This window comes from Nelusetta ayraudi, unplaced genomic scaffold (assembly GCF_046127955.1).
Source record: "Nelusetta ayraudi isolate G7.1 ecotype Tasmania unplaced genomic scaffold, CSIRO-AGI_Nayr_v1 ptg000006l, whole genome shotgun sequence".
Taxonomy (NCBI): domain Eukaryota; kingdom Metazoa; phylum Chordata; class Actinopteri; order Tetraodontiformes; family Monacanthidae; genus Nelusetta; species Nelusetta ayraudi.
In genome coordinates, this window is record NW_027466056.1 from 5,188,968 (window position 1) to 5,206,978 (window position 18,011).

Sequence of the window (18,011 nt, forward strand, 5' to 3'; positions counted from 1 at the left end):
TGAGCGTAGTTTTAAAAATATATATATAAAATAAAATATGAAAGTTTGCTTGTGTTGTTGGGGAATTACAGAAAAACTCAGAAAAAAAGAAATGTTTATTGTATAGATGACATTTTACCAAAAAAAAGAGAAGAAATTTTCAACAAAAAAAAAAAAAGAAGATGTACTTTTCACTCTATGATAGTATTTCGTAACAATATTAAGTTGTTGCTGTGGCAGCCAAAATGTTGCAATTACTAAAGTTGGGTATTTTTGTAAATGACATTGTTGAGTTGATTTTTGTTTGTCTTTTTTTATTTGATTTTTTTTTCTCTATTTTTTTTTTGTTTGTTTTGCTAGTACACTGTACACAAGGAGTAGATTGTTAAAGAAGACATTTCGTACTCGTCACGGAGATGATGACCTAATATTTTCATTAGCCGACTGTAACACTTCAATAGATATTAAAAAAAAAAATGCGTCAATGTTACATAGATTATATATGAAATATATATATATACATAAATATATATAAGATCTACATAATCTATAAGTTAATGAGTTCAGGTGTACAACTTCTCTCCCCCGGACGGAGAACCTTCAAGGTTCCACACCGACGCATTTTATTCGATGTATCGCTAGAGTTAAGATTGCACTTTCCATGTTGTTTCAAGACGTGTTTCCTTTTAAAGCTTAAGAGGGTTTGGTTTTTTTGTTTGTTTTGTTTTTTTTTTTGCCCCGCTCCATTCCCCTCTAGCTAGCCAATCGAAATCTGTCCGTCAATCAGAGGCAGGTACTGAGAAAAACGACACATGTCCCTTCGTTTATCCAGTGATTCTGAATGTTTGCAAGGGGGAAAAACTAGAAAGATGTCCCTCACTTGGTTACCCACAATGCCCCTTTTGTACGTGGTGTTGCCCCCTTTGAATTGTTACTTTCATAAAAATGGGCAAAAGTTAAGCAATTGGCCGACGGTTTGAGGAGAAAAAGATGAGGAAGTAGGAGCACTTTGTGAGCATTTTGTCGACTGAGCAGACTCAGTTTATCCAAACACTTTGCCTTATTATCTCCAGTCCGGCGTGCTTATAAAGGTTTTTTGTTTTTGTTTTTTCACTGAAAAACGTTATCTCCAAAGCCCTCCTCAGTTTGACTTCAGATATTTATCATTATTTCTTGGGCCGCACGTCAAAAAGGCCAAAAGATCTCACTGTCGCCAGTTCTCTGCGATGTCCCCATTGCCTTACAATGGATCTACTGGTGTTGGGAGCTTGTGAGTCGACAGCTTTAGCCAGCAGAGGGCGCTTTTGCAAGCGCAGGCTGCAGGTTTTGTGTATTGCGACCGGACCGCCCGTGCCATCCCAGTGGCAGTGGACCCGACCAATGAGGACCCCCAACTCCCTCCCCCAAGTTCCCCATAAGGAGACCCTCATGATTTTTGCAGTTCCAGTGTAATTGTTTTTAAATGTCTCTCTCTCTCTCTCTCTCTCTCTCTCTCTCTCTCTCTCTCTCTCTCTCTCTCTCTCTCTCTTTCTCTTTTCTTTTTTGCATATATTTTGTGCTATTTTATGTTTCTATAGTTGAATGTTTCTTGGGTTCAAGCGAGATAGTGTAAAATCTATTGAAAGAAAGAAATAAAAAACGAGAAAATTAGTGTATTGTTTTTTCCTCTCCATGCTCTCATTTTGTCTCATTTAATGGCGCACGGATGAAGTATTATTTTTCCCAGCCGTCCCTGAACTGAACACGGAATGCCTCGGAGGCCCTCTGGACAGTGTCCGTCCTTTGAGACATGAGAGGAGTCGTTCTCTGCTAAATGGAATTATCATGGAATCACCCGAATGGTGACGGCGAGGCGGGTGGAGTTTATCTCCTATGGTCACACCAGCTACACTTGGGGAAGGCCCCTGACCCTGGCCCCAGTCGCACTATCTACACTTTAAAATTAAAATTTAAAATTTTAATTAAAATTTAAAACAAAATCAAATCGTTTTCTGCAAACTCCACCTGATTCTTGTTCCACGTGTCCTCAACTACCTCTGAGGTGATCTTCAACTTGTTTCACTGTAGCTTTTTCTAACAATATTTTGCTGAAGTTACACAGTTAGTCAACAAACAGTTTAGGGTGAACCTGGTGGGTGGGAGGATGATGAACTGATAAGATGTGCAAAGAAGGGGGGAATGACTGGTTGATCTGGGCTGCTGCTGTTAACTGGATGTCCTGGAATACGGACAAACAGACACACACACTCACACACGAGATTATCCAAAAATGGTCTAGTGAAACAAGTTGAAAATCACCACGCAGTTGATTTTCCGAGGCGCAGCTGGCGTGACCGCAGTGTTTATCTGTGTGTGTTGGGGTGGGGTGGGTGGTTACGACCGTTTGTGCTATTAAAATATATAATATAAAAATATTCACCTAAATAAAATAAAAACAGCCAAATTCCTAGAATCTTATTTAGCCCTCTGCGGCCTCTGCAAAAAAGGGCAGCGTTTTAGCGTCATGCTAACTGAGGCTACTTTGGACTTTGTCACGTGTTTGGAAGGGTGGCGTTGGCACCAAATTTGTGTATCAAGATCTGTGTTCACAGGTGCACTTGATTTGCTGTGTTTGCCCACTTACATTTTTGCTACTTCTGCCATGGCGGATCCGTAAAGCGATTCGCAGAACAGTTCACAGTGACTTGCGATTCGCTGAACAATTTGTTGAGCGATTGCAAAACGATCCGCAAATGTGTATCAGTGATCCACAGAGCGATTTGGAGAACGATCTGCATTCGCAGAACTATTCGTAAATGCGTATCAGTGATCCGCAGAGCGATTCACCGAACAATTTGCAGTAAAATTTGCAGAATGATCCACAAGATGATCTGCTGAAGCAATCCACAGAACATTTTGCAGCGTGATCCGCAAAATGATTCAAAAGTGTGTATCAGTGATCCACAGAACAATTCGCAGAACGATCCGTAACAGGGTTACGGCCCCGCAGGCTACTGGGGTGTTCTTGTAGCAAAATTATTTGCAAATGTGTATCTCAGTGTCTTTGTGTGTACTCAAGATCTGTGTTGTGTTTGTTGAATGCGTATCTCAAGATGTGGACCGCACGTAGATCATCTTCTTCTTCTCTGTGTTTTACTGGCAGATTGCTAACCTGACTTAAAGGCGCAATACCACCACCTGCTGAACCGGAGTATGCAGGACTCGGGACAACAGCAGTGCTACCCCTGCGCCCACTAGGCATGTAAAGGCTGTATTGATAAGATAACACAAGACAGACATTTATTGTCATTGTACAGTTGGCTGGACAAAGTCATTTTAAAGCTACAGCTGTAGGTGCTTAAAACAAAATAAAGTGATCCACATTATAGGAGAATGCATGTTATAAAGAAACACATACCCCATAAACGTATACATACACAATATTGTACAGTGCTAATGTTCAAAGTGACTGGGAGTATGTGTTAAGTGTCCTGACAGAGAGGAGACAGAGTTGAGCCTGTGAGTCTACATTTGCAAATCATTTTGCTCCAATAATACCTCCCTAAAACACTGCTAATGGGATTTTCTTCTGGCATGACATGGGACCCTCAATAAGACAATATCGTCGCTGCTGTGATTGTTGATTCTGGCAAAGAGTAACCATGTTATTTTGCATGCTTTCAAACATTTTCATTTCAACAAAGCAGGGCCGCCAAACTTCAAGGGGTTCTGACCCGACTGCAGCTTCACTGATGTTTTTTTTTTCTCTTCTCAGGTTCCGCCATGTGACACCCGGCCGTGTGACTCTCCCCCTAATTGGGCCAAGTCGTGTGTCCAGCACTGGGGAATCGATTCCAGGAGGCTCCGTCACAGCATAAGAAGTCATGAGTTCATCCGTTTCCAGTCAATTTCCGTGTAACTTTGAGAGTCAGGATGAGAATTTGAGCGCACCGTGTATCTCCGAACGTGCCTCTGGTGGAACATTATCCCATGTAAATGCATTTCGGAGACAGCTTTCATGTCCCTAATTTATTTTCCTATCACAGTGGATGATGCACAACTAGCTGGACCCCGTTTCAGCGCCGGACCGCTGAAACTGTCATTTTCAGACGAGACCAAGCAGGCCAAGTCGAGCCGAGCCGGGTCGAACCCTTCCGAGCCCCCTTTTTGCAGGAATACTTGTTGAGGCCATTAAATGCAGGAATGTGGAATGTCGGTAGCAGATGGAGAAGTGGGTTGGTTGTTTTCCGCTCTTCCTTCCTCGCAGGTACGAGCAGCCAGCTGACGCCGCTTTTATCCTTTCTTTCGTCTTCTGCAAAATCAAAGCGCTGCAGAGAAAGTCGTCCAGTGGTGCGCTGGAGTTTAGTTGGGGTTTTTTTTTGCCAGTTGGGGGGGGGGGGGGGGGGGGTGGCTGCTGTAAATCTCCATTGGCCCGCAGGGCAGGACAGTTGCAGCGCTATTTAAAGCCCCAATCGTGTCATTAGTGTCAGTTCAGCTGATTCTTGGGGATTCCCCCCCCCCCTTTTTTCTTTCGTCTGCTGCCTTTCACAGAGTGTTTTCATCACTTGGTGAATTTACCTCGGGGTTGGGGTGGCGGGGGGTTGATGGGGCTGGACTGGCCTGCGCTCAAAGCAAACCTGCAGTGCCAGAGGATTAGGAAAGTATGCGCAGAGACAACACCTCTATGTGTTGTATAAAGAGAGGCACCCGGCACCTGGCTGTCACAAACGCACTCTGAAAGGGGGGGAAAAAATCACAAAAATGCAGGTCAGGACTCATTGTTATTATTATTAGTAGTAGAAGTGGTAGTAATAGTCGTAGTGGGTTTTTATTATGTGTTACATTTCTGTTTTTATATTTCTGTGAAGCACTTTTGAGTTATATTGACAATGTGTAGGTGTGCGAAGGATGCGTGGGTCTGGGTGTGTGGTTGGGGGCAGGGTGGGTTTTTAGAACATGTTCCATTTCTGGGTTTTTATTCTGTAAATTCACTTTGAGACGCATTGATAATGCGTGAAAAGTGATATAAATAAAGTTTTGATTGATTGGATTGATTGATTGATTGATTGATTGATTGATTGATTGATTGATTGATTGATTGATAGTGGCAGTAGTAGTAGTATTTATCAGTTGATCCAGCTGGTCAACCAGCGAGGCGCTAAAGAAATTAATTATTTTATTCATTGTATTAATTTAGAAAGAAATACACGCCACAGTTCCATTCACAACGTCCCGTTTTGATCACGTGACTGGAGATTCTCCTGAGCGACTGGGTCCTTTGAAAAAAAAATGCATCGTTAAGTCACGATAGTAATGATAATAGTAATAATAACAACAATAACAACTCTTAGCCATGACGTCACCTTCGTCTGTCTGAGTCCCATTCGAGACACGTTGCATCCCGTGATGCCCCGCTGCCGCCATCCACTGCGTCACGTGCAAAAAATAAAATAAAATAAAATAAAATAAAATAAATACATCACATCCTCGTGCGGGTAATACTTTTTTATTTCATTGACTGTTTTTTTCTGATGATAATAATATCAATAAAATAACAGTAGTAAGCAGCCTGTTGTCACCCACCCACCCATCCGCGACCGCATCCTGCGTGTGGCACTAATCGCTCCTCATATCTTCCAGGAAGCGACAACATCCCAGTCGGTCGCACCGGGGCCGGGAGGGGAGGAGGAGGAGGGAGGAGTAGGAGGGGAGGTGGAGGCGTGGATTCCCAGCAACTCGCCTCTGTCTTCTCGCAGGATAAACAGCCTCTTTGCCTTTAACTCGGCTCAACCCCGCCGCCGTGCAACGGGGATGTGGCGCTAGATTTTTTTTTTTTTTTTTTTTTACCCCTTCCCCTTTTTCTCCTTCTTCTTCTCCTCCTCCTCCGCCACCACCACCGTCTCCTCTTCCTCCTCCACATGATAAAAGATGTGCAGCCTCGCCGGGTCTAATAATAGCCCATCTTATTTTTACCACGCCGACGCCTTATTGCATTATGGATGCCCCCGGAACGGCGTCCCTGCGAGATAGCGTGGGAATATTCCACTAGAGGATTTTTTTTTTTCTCCACCCCTCCCTCCCTCCATCCCTCCATCCTCCTCCTCTTCCTCTTTGCCGGAGCTTCATGCTCCTGCATCCCGCTTCTCTTTGTACCGCGCCGGGCTCCGGCTAGCACCGCCCGCGGGGGATGCGCCCCGATCCTTCCGCCGCTCCAGTCTAGCCCAGCCCTCCATCCCTCCATCCCTATCCCCCTATTCCCCCTGCATGCCGTGATCGGAGTCCACCGCGGGGCGCGCCATGCGGGAGTACAAGGTGGTGGTGCTGGGCAGCGGCGGCGTGGGCAAGTCGGCGCTGACCGTGCAGTTCGTTACCGGCACCTTCATCGAGAAGTACGACCCCACCATCGAGGACTTCTACCGCAAGGAGATCGAGGTGGACTCGTCCCCGTCCGTGCTGGAGATCCTGGACACGGCCGGCACCGAGCAGTTCGCCTCCATGCGGGACCTGTACATCCGGAACGGCCAGGGCTTCATCCTGGTCTACAGCCTGGTCAACCAGCAGAGCTTCCAGGACATCAAGCCCATGCGGGACCAGATCATCCGGGTCAAGCGGTGAGCTGCCAGGGTGGTGGTGTTTTTGTTTTTGTTTGTTTGTTTGTTTGTTTTCCCTTGTTGGTGTATGACAGCAGGGGTGACTTATCAAAACGTTGGGCCCAGTGTGCGGAATACCATACCATCAATTTTCGGGGGGGTCCCCATCCGCCTGGTTGTTACTGAATACCAAATCAATTTCCTTTACATACAGGAGGCCTATAATAACCATAACAATAACAATATTTTGTGTATGCAACTTTGTGTCTTTGTTTCTTTCTTTTTTTTCCATCAAATCTAATAGCATTACATTTTATGCCTTGTTCTGCGAGGTGTCAACCCGGTCCCTTTTCCCCTCTTGTGAATAATATTTCAAACATTTTTAATATTAGACGGGGTGATCTTAAGGACATTTTAGGGACCATTAGTGAGACAAATCCATTTTTTTGTAGCGTTGTGAAAAAATATGAGATCCCCTTAAAGTTTTGCTTTGAGGCTTTCAGGGGGTCTCATGGGTTAATTGGGGACCCCCATATATATGTGTGTGTGTGTGTGTATTGAGAGAGAGAGAGAGAGAGAGAGAGAGAGAGAGAGAGAGAGAGACATCAGACACCTATTTCGATGGGGTGATCCCCTTCCCCTTGGACCATCAAAATTCTCAAACATTCGCCCAAATTATCATCATTCAACTGATGTCAGCACCTCGGTTCTCCTCCTGCTCCCCGTCTGCGGCTCACCTGTCTCGCATCAAACCCGTTGAACCCATCCGCCAGCTATGTTCTCTCACACATGACTAAACCCCCCCCTCCCACTCCGTGCACCCCTTTGATCGGCTCAGTCCATCACTCACCAGAAAATCTCCTGGAGGAACGCTGTGATTCCCCACCACCACCCTTCGTCTCGGGGACACATCTGGGGCTTTTTGGATACGGACCATGTGATTGACGAAGCTGCAGATGCTCCCAACGAGTCCCGTAAGGGTTCAATTAGCAATGGAGGCTGACCAAAAAAATTTTTAAACAAAAAGCGTTAGCCGCAATGATTCATCTCTCATGACATCATTTGAATGTTGAGTGTTCAAAAAAAAAAAAAAAAAAAAATAGGCATTGGCTGAGTGTGTTTTATTGTGTTCACTATTGCTAAAGATTGAAATGCTGCTAGAAATGCAAAAAAAAGAAATGCTCAAAGTGAGACGTTGATTGTACGCAAAATTTGAAGTTGAATTTACTTCAACTATCAACTCACGTTGGCGTTTCGAAAATCGAATCAAATATTTGGAGGCCGCAATGCCCCACCACGAGGTTTACCTTGGTGATAGCGCTAATGTCGTCAGCAACACAATTGACAGAGTCCACCAAAACAAGACAGCCAATCAAATCCTGTGCTTCCTGCTGTGTCATTTTAGGTTGACAACGCTGATTTTCGCCTCCCGTTTGTGCTACTGCGAGCCGAAAGTGGACGTTGGAAAATCTCGAACAATCCGGGAAACTGTTAAATTGTTTCACAGTTATCGGGTGAAGAATTCGCGACGGCATAAGTAGGCGCCATGTGGCCGCCACGATGCGCGGCGGGACGTCGACGCTCATCAGGATTCCATTCCATTTAGCTCAGGGTTGCAGCTGGAAGCACTCGGCCGCGACGCTAAACTCAGCTGAACCCTGATTTATTTATTAAACTACTTCCCCTTTTTCAACTTGCTCGCTTGTCATTGCGTCCTTTTCTGCGAGCTAAGGCGCCACTTCGTCATTGTCGCAACTCGTTTTTTTTTTGTTTTTTTTTGTGCAACTTCACTGAAGCAGCGTGAAAGCGGTGTACTTAAGAATGAGGCCAGGGCGGCGGTGGCGGCAAACTGCACATTGTGTAATAAACAATTCATAATTTAAAATTGAATGCCGTAATTTGGTGCAGTGCCGAGCGCGGCGGCGGGCGGCCTCGTGGCCGCAGACGTCAAAAAAAGGGGGGGGGGGGGGGTAAACAGGGGGGTGGGGGGGGCTAAGTGTCGCAATAGATGAAAGTGCGCCGCTTTCCTGGAGTCGGCCGCCACCCTGTGCAGCTGCCTCCACTGCAGCAGCAGCAGCAGCAGCAGCAGCAGCAGCAGCCGTCCTCTAGTGTACACCTTATAAATATTTGATTATTTTATTTCACACTGCTGTGGGTTTGAAGTACAGATTGTCTTCTGTAACAAAAAAATAAAAAATAAAAAATTCTCCAAAAATAAGGCGAGGACTCCTGGTCCTTGCGATCACTTCCCAAGGTCAACCAAACTCAAAACTATGAAAATTGACCCCTGCGATTGGGATAGTGTTACAGCACTGGAGATTGGTCTTGGTCTCAAGACCACTTTTTAAGGGTCTCTGTCTCAGTCTTGGACTGGGCGGGATTTTTGATCAAGAATGGTCGAGACTCCAACACTGCAATGACAGATAATAACGGAAAATAATCCAGCTGCTGCTGTTTTACGCTCTGTTTCTGACACCCAGAGTGACAAACTCCCTTATTCCTAGTTAATTTATTTTTTGACAATGGCCCACTTTTGAAGACGAAAAAGGAAGGGTTTTGTTTTTTTTTTGGAAAATGGTTAAAAATAGTTGGCAAAGAAGCAAAATGTTAAAGAAAATTATTCAAATATACCTTGCTGAAAAGGGATGTTGCTGTTCAATTTAGAAGCAAACTTGAATTTAAGAAAAGATACTGGTCATTTTTTTTTTCTGTCATGTTGTGATTTTTCTTTGAAATGTAATGTCTTGGTCTAGTATCGATCTCAATACTCCCTAGTCTTGATAATGCCATGGTCTCGGTTGGTGCGGTCTTAACTATAACACTAGATTGGGGGACAGATTTATCTGCTCATTTAAAACACGTCTAAGGCGCGATCGGAGCTCCTGGTTTCCATTAGCAAGTTTTCCTTCTCTCGCAAACTTCTTGCTGAGCCCGCAGCAACGGACGCGCGCCACATGGAGGATGTAGCGTCTACTCCGTCACCGCAGCTTTAATGGGATTGTTTCAGTTTGGAAGCTAGGGAAGACATCAGGCCTCCATTAGGGATTCGCATAAAGCGGCGAGCTAAATGCTGCCTGCTAGGTGAGTTTACTTGCGTCGCGGCTGAAGGCCCTGATATCACGACACCGCGATTGCATATTGATGATAATGGTTGTTATCAAACTCTCCAGTGTGGATCCATGTACGTCCGAGGGTAGTTAGCCTAGCCTCGCTAGAAGCTAAAGGAAGCTTTGAATAGGGGCTAAACGGCTAGCCCAGTCGCTACAAAACTGCTGACTCACAACTAGCTCTGGGGAATCATTCTTTTTCTGCATTCCCTTAGAAAATAAACAAAAAATAAATATTTATTTATCACAGAATGTGGCATCCTCAGCCCCCTTGTGGTTTGAGCGCATTTCCAGTGGCATTTGCACAGTGAAACAAGCACTGCAGCAAACCAACCAAGAAATATCTGAACAGCTTTATTTTTAAGTAATTTTTTTTAAAAGGAAATCAATTAAATATGCGCTTTAATAGCATTTGATTGCTTTTTTCATCTTCTGTGTCCTCTGGGGGCGACTGAACATCAAAGCTTGAAAAACACCCAGAACTGAAGCGTTTTGCCGACCCAGCTACCAAGAAAAAAAGACCCCATGTTAGCCACTATCAGTGCAAAACAACATCTGGGTGTAGACCCTGCGCACAATCTAATCATCTCCTGGCTCGCATGTGAAGATTTATTGTTGTGTTTCCTCCGGTGGGGCGGGTGGTGGGTGGGCGGGAAGCTTGTTCAAAGCGTCTCAGCAGTGCGTTTTTTTCTTTTTACGCTGTGCTGATGCTGTGTCTAATAGCAGGAGGCAAGCATCACGCACCACTGAGTGGGAACAGGGTGGGGAGACCCAAACTGGGCATCTCAGGGGAGGACTTTGGTGAAGGTACAAAGCGACTTCCTGACCCCCTCGGGTTCATATGGCATGGTTTTGAAGGTGAAGTGTGTAATATTTGGAGTTTTTTAAGAAGAAGTGGTTACATTGTAGATTGCAGTGCTCACCCTGTCACCCTCCCTTTCCCGAGCATGCCAGTGAACTACAGTGGCCTGCACACACAAACCTGGACACCTTGTCCACTTTGTTCTTTGTTGGTTTATTTGAGGACGCCTGAGTTCACCCTAAATACAAAACGCACTGTCAGGCGGTGCTGGATTGTCCACACCAGGTTTCCTTAGAAATATTGCGGTGCAAAATGGCAGCTAATGGGAGCAAGACCCTTGCTATGTATATATTCTTATATATAAATAAGCACCCACAGAACAACTGTTCTGTGGGTGCTGCGAGTATGCACTTTTGTTATTGTATTTATGGGCAATATATTAACCTTTTACCAATATAAAAATCTTAAACCGGGCCAAATATTCCACTCTGGACCTTTACGTGAGAATGCAAATTTTGGGGTCTCTAGTTGATAGCGGTGCTATCGCTTTATGTAAAAACGCACAAGGTGCTTGGGGTTTCGGCAAGAGTGAAGTGTGCTGATGGTTTTCAGTCCTTTTGTTGCCTCAGCGGGAACTGATCAATAGCAAAGGTCGGGCAAACGTGTGGAAATTTAGATTTTTCTCGATGGATTCCACCACAGTAGCGTAAAGAATAATTCCTTCAATTTCCAATTCTCTCAGCTTGCTGTCAGTCAGCAGTTTTGTCACGGCTAGGATAGCTTTGAGCAGCATGCAACTTGGCCTAGCCAAGCTCCTGTAAGCGTAGGCCGCGGTCTGGGCCGTGCCTGTAGCTCCCCCTACCCGTGGGGAGGAGCGATGCACAACGTTGAGTGACAGAAATTTGCAGCATCTTTTCAGTTTGACAAACAAAAAAACTCTCCATCTATCCGCCACTCGTTCACCCCTGGGGGACGCCGAGGAAACCGAGTTCTCAGCCCGTTTATTATGCTTGTTGTTTTTAAAGGCAGGAAGAAGAAGAAGAAGAAAAAACTGCAAACGACATCCTGCATCTGCCGCACAGGCGCTCCCTGCGCCTGTCTGTCGCTGGAATGTGTTTTTTGCTGCCTTCTTTTGCTGTATTCCTCCGTCTTCCTCCACCGCGGGGGCCCGCCGGGGCACCTCTTCCTCGTGCTCACTCGGAGGCCAAGACACTTTCTTCGACCCGGGCGTCGTGCTGAATGTGCCGCTAAATGAGCTGCAGATGCATTGAGCGGGTGAAAGGGAAGGAAGGAGGCTTTGACGTGGGAGATTCCTCGCAGACCTGTTTTGTGAGAGCCGCGGGGCCTCGTGAGTGAAAAAAAAACTGAAAAAAAACATGGCACGAGAGCCAAGTTAGCCATTAGCTTATTTAGCGCAGCGTTGTCGTCGTTATAAGGCCTGGGGAGCTGGTGGAAAATGTGAACTCTGCGTTTTTTTTACACCTCCCGGTGTGCGGCGTTTTATGTGTGGTTGTTGTGCTCTTGTGTTTGTTTTTCCCCCCCCGGAGCACTGACGTGAATCCCCCCCCTCCACCGCCAACCTCCCGCCCCCACAACCCTCACAGCTGAGCCAAATGCCAAGCAGCCGGCTTTTATTGGCCCTCAACACGCCTAAGCAGAAGTTCTTAATGAGTATCCATTATGGGGCGGAGCCTTCCAACCTGTGGATGACCACGTGTTTTTTTTTTTCTTCCACCTTCAGGACCAATCAGTGGGCCTCTCTTCTTTTTTTTTAGACCATTTTTTGTTTCTCCCTGCGCAACATGTGGCAGCGAGGCATCAGCTGAGCCATTCAGGAAGTGACTCAAATTCTTCGATTCTGAAACTCGGCGTGAAGCTGGTTTGCAAACCTAACTTCAACAACATCTCTCATCTTCACTCACAGCACACTGTGTGTGTGTGTGTGTGTGTGTGTGTGTGTGTGTGTGTGTGTGTGTGTTTTGCGTGCGCCTGTTGAGTACAAACGTATTGACCCTGCTCTCAGACGCCCTCCGTCCCCGTCCCGCCTCACTCCTGAGATAAACATCTGGCTCCTCGCTCAGCCGCTAACCTCGTTTGTCTGCCGCCTGGTGCCAGGAAAGGAAAGGAAAGGAAAGGATTCGTCTTCTGTTGGGAACCTTCTGCCGAAACCGCGGCCATAAAAGCAAAAAACAAACACGAGTGAGTCTGGTAACGTTCCCGTCCCGCTCGGTAATTATCTCTTCGTGGGAAAACAGGCTGTGCGCGTTTTAAGACGAGCCGAAGCTGAATGTCGACTCTGCGAAAGGCCCTTGGGTTGTGCCTACGTGTCGCGCAGGAACGCATTAAAACGCTTTAAAAATGTTGCTGATTGCGTTTATGGATTGTTGCTTTTTGTGCCCTGTGCAGTTTAAAAGGTCCCTTTTAGTGAACTAATTCACAAAAGTAATTTACAAAAGAAAGAAAAGAAAAAAAAACCTCTGGATCACCAGAATATGGCTTATTTAACCCTCTGTTTGCAGCCTCCAGCTAAACTGTGAGAAGTGACACATTTTTGCACCGTTTTCTTCCACAAACCTGCCAGAAGAGCATCACATTGTTGAGCGAGCACGGCAGGAAACAGCAAACTCTGCCCATAAAGCCTGAAAAAACTAAACATCGCTACCCAGACACAAAGTTCTGAGTGTAATGATAGATAATGACTCTCAGTGTTTCCCCCCCATCGCTGAGTGACATAGTATAATAGCAAGTTAATTTGACTATTTTCTCTGTTTTCTTATATACTTATAAAGGATGCACCGATACTGATACCACTATCAGGTATCTGTACGATACCGAGGTTGAGCACTCTACTCGTACTCATAAAATACACGTCGAGAACATCAACGACACCAACGATACCAGTTGTATGTGTATGTATATGACAATTTTGTTCAATTGTTGCTTGTACTGCAATGAACAGTGGATTCGTGTTCTAGAAAAACATGCTGAGGAATGTTGTTCAAATAACATTTGTGGAAAACAAAAATCCAAGTAATTCTATCATGTGTAATGGCCTTATTATTAGGCCTTATAAGTACACGGTATCAGTATTGGTGAGTACTGAAATGCAAGTACTCGTACTGTAAAACAGTGGCATTGGTGCATCCCTAATGCATACAATATCAACTGTATCTTTTCCCTAAAAAAAAGTCTTTCTCCAGTCTGAAGGCGAGCTGCTTGGCCCCTGGAGGAGCTTTTTGAAGATATATATAGAGTTTCTCCTGCGAGGCTGTCAGATGCCATTTGTCTGGAGGCTGCATCCCCGCAGCCCACCCCCCCAACCCCCAGTTCACACTTCACACCCCGGCCACCGCCGGGTGCTTTCTGCCCTGCTGAGGTCAGCGTTGACTCGACTTTCGTGGCGTTGTGTTGAGTTGCGCCACGCAAATGTCAAGCTGCGGGGGCGAAGCTTTGGCATTTGAGCCTTTCGAAGGACTCAAGACTTTCTTGACAGCGTTGAAAAGTGTCGGCGGAGATAGAGGGGGAAAAAGCAACAAACAAATTTTGCTGACACCTCTCTTGGAAGTCTCTGGGTGTGTCCATGCCCTGCGGTGGGCGCCGAGGACACTCGAGCTGCAGGCCTGCCAATCCGCCCGCCACCAATTTGCAGATAAGAGCCCATTTTCTCAATGGCAGCGGCGGATCAATAAGCTGAGTGTGGGAGGGGTCCAGCTTGCACTTAGTGGATGAGCGATGGCCGAGGCTATTAGCCGTTAGCTGCTCAGCTCTGCCATTACGCCGGCCAGGCTCCCTGACTGGAGCTGTTGCTGGACAGAGTCGCTAATATTAGCGCTTATTTATTTGTTTGTTTGTTTTTTTGTTTTTTTGTTTTTGAATAAGGAGTAGTTTCTCGGCCACACCGCAAGTTTACAACGTGAGTTTGCTGGCGGTTATCTCCCGTGGTTTTTCTCCGTGTGTTTGAGCCCCTGTGCTGAACTGCTGACTCGGCCAGGGTGTAGCCCCGCCCCCCAGCCCGGCTGGGATTGGCTCCCACAACCCCTGTGAACAGAAGTGAAAGTGGAAGCGGTGAGAAAAAAAAGCAATGGATGGATGGATCAATGCAGCATGACGTTTTGCATTAACCGTCTGGCCACTTGGGGGCAGCAGAAGGAACTCATTGACCCCTAAACCCTGCATTCCTAGTCGTAGCTCCCGCCTCCTTCTCCTTTTCAGGGTTCTGATCGGTCCAGTCACTTTGTGACCGACCAAATGCCGTTCAGGAAGGATGTTTTTGTAATCGCAGGTTTTACCAGCTGAGACTTTTGCCCGTCACCTGTCCCAAAAGAAACAATTTACAGGAATGCTCAACCAATAAAACCAGAGCTAATAGTTCCAAAGCGCAGAGATCCATCGTCTGTGGGATGTTTGCATCAGGCAGCATTTTCCTTGTAATTGTAAACAGCCTCAGTTGCTTCGCTGAGCGGAGAGAAAAAAAATAACAGGAACAAACACGATTAAACGTTTCCCAGAATAGGAGCGAAACCCACCAATGTCCAAGTGATTCAACATGCGTCGTCGACTGAAAATCCCAGTCAGCAGCGATTCCGAGTGACGGTTTTCGCCCGTCAAAGAAGTGGCGGCCGGGACAAACGAGAACTCAACATTAAGAAGTAAACAGCAGTTGAAAAAGACGGCCGGCGCTCATGTGAGAGCCGCACATTAGCTTTATTAAATTATTCAATAACCTTTACCATTACCAGCCCCCTCAATCCCCTCACCCCCTCCGGCCCTCGTCCCACCCTCCCCTCTGTCTGGTCAGCTCTCGTCTTGATGGCTCAGACGGAGGCGGAGGCCTCAGCCACAAGCTGGTCGAAAGTGTGGGGGGGGGGGGGAGAGAAGAAGAAGAAGAAGAAGAGCGTTTGATCTGCTGAGACACCCAGAGTGGTGCGCTAACGACTTCCAGCAGGAATTCCTGTAAGTGCCGGCATTAGATGGCCATGTATAATGTATCTGGGAATAAATAGAGCATCGAAAAACAGCCACTCGTTTATTTTGTTTTATTTTATTTTTTATTTCTTCAACCTCCGGGGAGGCTGCGACTGAAAGTGTTTATCCCTTTTCTTTTCCTCTCGTGCTTGGAGAACCCTTTATCGTTTCAGCCTCTAACAGATACCGTATGTAGGCCACCGCGGCGTTCCCTCCCAATTTAGTTCCCCTCCCCTGCACTGACGACAGGAGCCTCTCGGAAAAAACAAAACGTCGCCCCCCTGTGGAGCGGAGGAAACCGGCCGGCCGCCCACCCACCCGTTTCTTTTTCTGATTCCGATCCTTTTAACGACCACACAGCCAAGCTGGTGGAATTTGTTGTTGACACATCGTATTTATGCACTACTAATCAAAAGTTTTGACACACCCAATGAATTTAATGTCTGCTTTTTTTTCATTCTCATGACTATTGACATTGCGGTTTTTCACTGAAGGCATCAAAACTACGTATGAACACACATGGAATTCTGTAGCAAATGATGAAAGTGTCAAATAACTCAAACACGTTTTATATTGAAATTCCTCCTTGTCGACAGGTACCAGCAGGTGCCGGTGGTGCTGGTGGGGAACAAGGTGGACCTGGAGGATGAGAGGGAGGTGTCCCCGAGCGAGGGCCAGGCACTGGCCGAGGACTGGGGCTGCCCCTTCATGGAGACGTCGGCCAAGAGCAAGACCATGGTGGACGAGCTGTTCGCCGAGATTGTGCGGCAGATGGACTTCTGCCCGCTGCCCGACCGCCGAGAGGCCTGCTGCCCTGCCTGCAGCGTCCAGTAGTAGTAGTAGTAGCAGCAGCAGCAGCGGCAGCCCCCGTTGGTGCCACCCGGTGGCGGGGTGATGGAAGCGCATCACAAAAAAATTATGATTTTTTTTTTTTTTTGGTGAAAGTGACACTGGTTGGACACGAAAAAGAGTAATCACCCTGCCGGACTAGCCCCCGCCCTCTTAAGGGTGGGGCCGCTGTGAGTCGCATTCCGAGAAATGTAGGCAGCGAAGGAAAAAGAACAACAAAAGACAAAGTAGAAGAGAACATTTAACTTAAACCTTAGCCGCCCTCCGGATTTTACAACTTTTCAGGGTTTTTTTTTCCTCAAGGCAGCATGGTGCCAAACACCCCCCATCCCTCCCCTGCCCGCCCCTCCCCTCTCCCACCCCACCCTCCTAACCCCCTCCAAAAAAAGCCATCGACAGACGGAGTGGAACGCAGCGGCGACACCAAAGCCGTGACACCCAGGCAGGGGACGGCTTGTTCAGTCCCGGACACGCACCCCCCCCCCCCCCCGCCATCCCCCCCCTCCCTCTGGGACAGTGCGAGACTAATCACCTTAGTATGTAAAATGTTGTCAAAGCTAGCCTGTGATGCTAGCCCCGCCTATCTACGGATGAATGATGAAGCTGAATGAATGTCTTAATAAAAAATGAAAGTGCACCTTTTGGGGAAATTCATCCAGAAGATCCCAAATGTTGACAGATTTTAGAAGAAAAAAAAAAAGCTGTGTTTGTACTGTCGCACTGGAAGTACAATCAATCTCACCCAAAGAGACAGCGGCCGGTCGAGCGAGTCAATCAAAAGTCATTATGGTGCACACACACACACACACACACACACACACACACATACACACACACACACACTTGTTTTTACTGCTTATACAGACAATGCGAATGCCTTGTTGCGTTGTACGAAGTGAACGTCGGTGTCAGCGTGTAGCTCATTTATCTTAAAATCACGTGAGATATGTTAGTGGTTCAATGTGAGGAACACTTATTTTCAAGGAGAAATAAAACTTTATGCACAAATGTGGTCTCGCCTCTTTACTGCTGTTGGGGTCATCTGGGTTTGCATCAATGTTTTGCTTTGGGGGGGGGGTTTCAACCAAAACACGATTAGGCCTCAAGATTTGTATTCAGTGTGCGTGTCTTGCTTCAGCTTTGCAACGTGGCTCCATCTGGGACCCTTTGACGCGTTGATTTATGATATTTTGCCCCCGTATCCTGCTATCACTGCCAACCCCTCCTGACGATTCTGGTGCAGAGAAATCTGAGGGACGTTCGTCAAACCCCGAGGGCCATTAGAGTCCATTAGAGGATGGATCTGGGGACATGTGAAACTTTAAAGCCAAGGCCATAACTTTGGGTTTCTTCGCAATCAGGATAATTGCAGCAGCCATCCAATACATCAGAGACAGGGACTATTTGGCTGTGGAGAAAGTTTAAATGAACACTGTATAAGGCAATACTTGCGAGACATGGTAATTTGACCAATGAGCGCCTGTCAAAAAGATTAAATCTATCCTTCCTGCCTTTACGACTGAGCTTGAAATAATTAATTCACAGCTCGCTAAGGTTGTGGACCTGTGTATTTATGAAGGGTCCATTTAAATGTGAACCAACAACGCCTTCTGTCATAAGGTGCAACAGCTGCGCCAGCCTTTGTATGTGAGGCGTCTTTGTGCCATTTTTAATTGAGCGTTTGTACTTTATGTTGTTGTTGTTGTTGTTGTTGTTGTTGTTGTTGTTGTTGTTGTTTGT

At 46.3% G+C, this 18,011-nt stretch overlaps 2 protein-coding genes and 1 long non-coding RNA gene across 3 annotated transcripts in view; 2 read left to right on the top strand and 1 right to left on the bottom strand.

Moving 5' to 3' along the window:
- The window catches only part of LOC142882256 (NADH-ubiquinone oxidoreductase 75 kDa subunit, mitochondrial-like), a 100,543-nt gene that overhangs the window by 39,892 nt on the left and 42,640 nt on the right, over window positions 1–18,011 (top strand). The gene's annotated exons all lie outside the window — the stretch shown is intronic.
- LOC142882160 (uncharacterized) lies at window positions 3,108–5,562 on the bottom strand. Its single transcript, XR_012925748.1, has 3 exons — window positions 5,322–5,562; window positions 5,168–5,234; window positions 3,108–4,690 (listed from the first exon to the last, which is right to left on the bottom strand). It is a non-coding gene; the product is annotated as an uncharacterized LOC142882160 (long non-coding RNA).
- Window positions 5,715–17,283, top strand: LOC142882149 (ras-related protein Rap-2a-like). The gene is made up of 2 exons (XM_076016717.1): window positions 5,715–6,569; window positions 16,019–17,283. The coding sequence occupies exons 1-2, from the start codon at window positions 6,256–6,258 to the stop codon at window positions 16,254–16,256; spliced, it is 552 nt and encodes a 183-aa protein (XP_075872832.1). The 5' UTR covers window positions 5,715–6,255; the 3' UTR covers window positions 16,257–17,283.

What these genes read in the sequence shown, in the direction of transcription:
- LOC142882149 (XM_076016717.1), top strand. Translation starts at nt 6,256, where the DNA reads ATGCGGGAGTACAAGGTGGTGGTGCTGGGCAGCGGCGGCGTGGGCAAG. An exon ending in CAGATCATCCGGGTCAAGCG is followed by an intron (nt 6,570 to 16,018) that starts GTGAGCTGCCAG and finishes CCTTGTCGACAG; the next exon opens with GTACCAGCAGGTGCCGGTGG.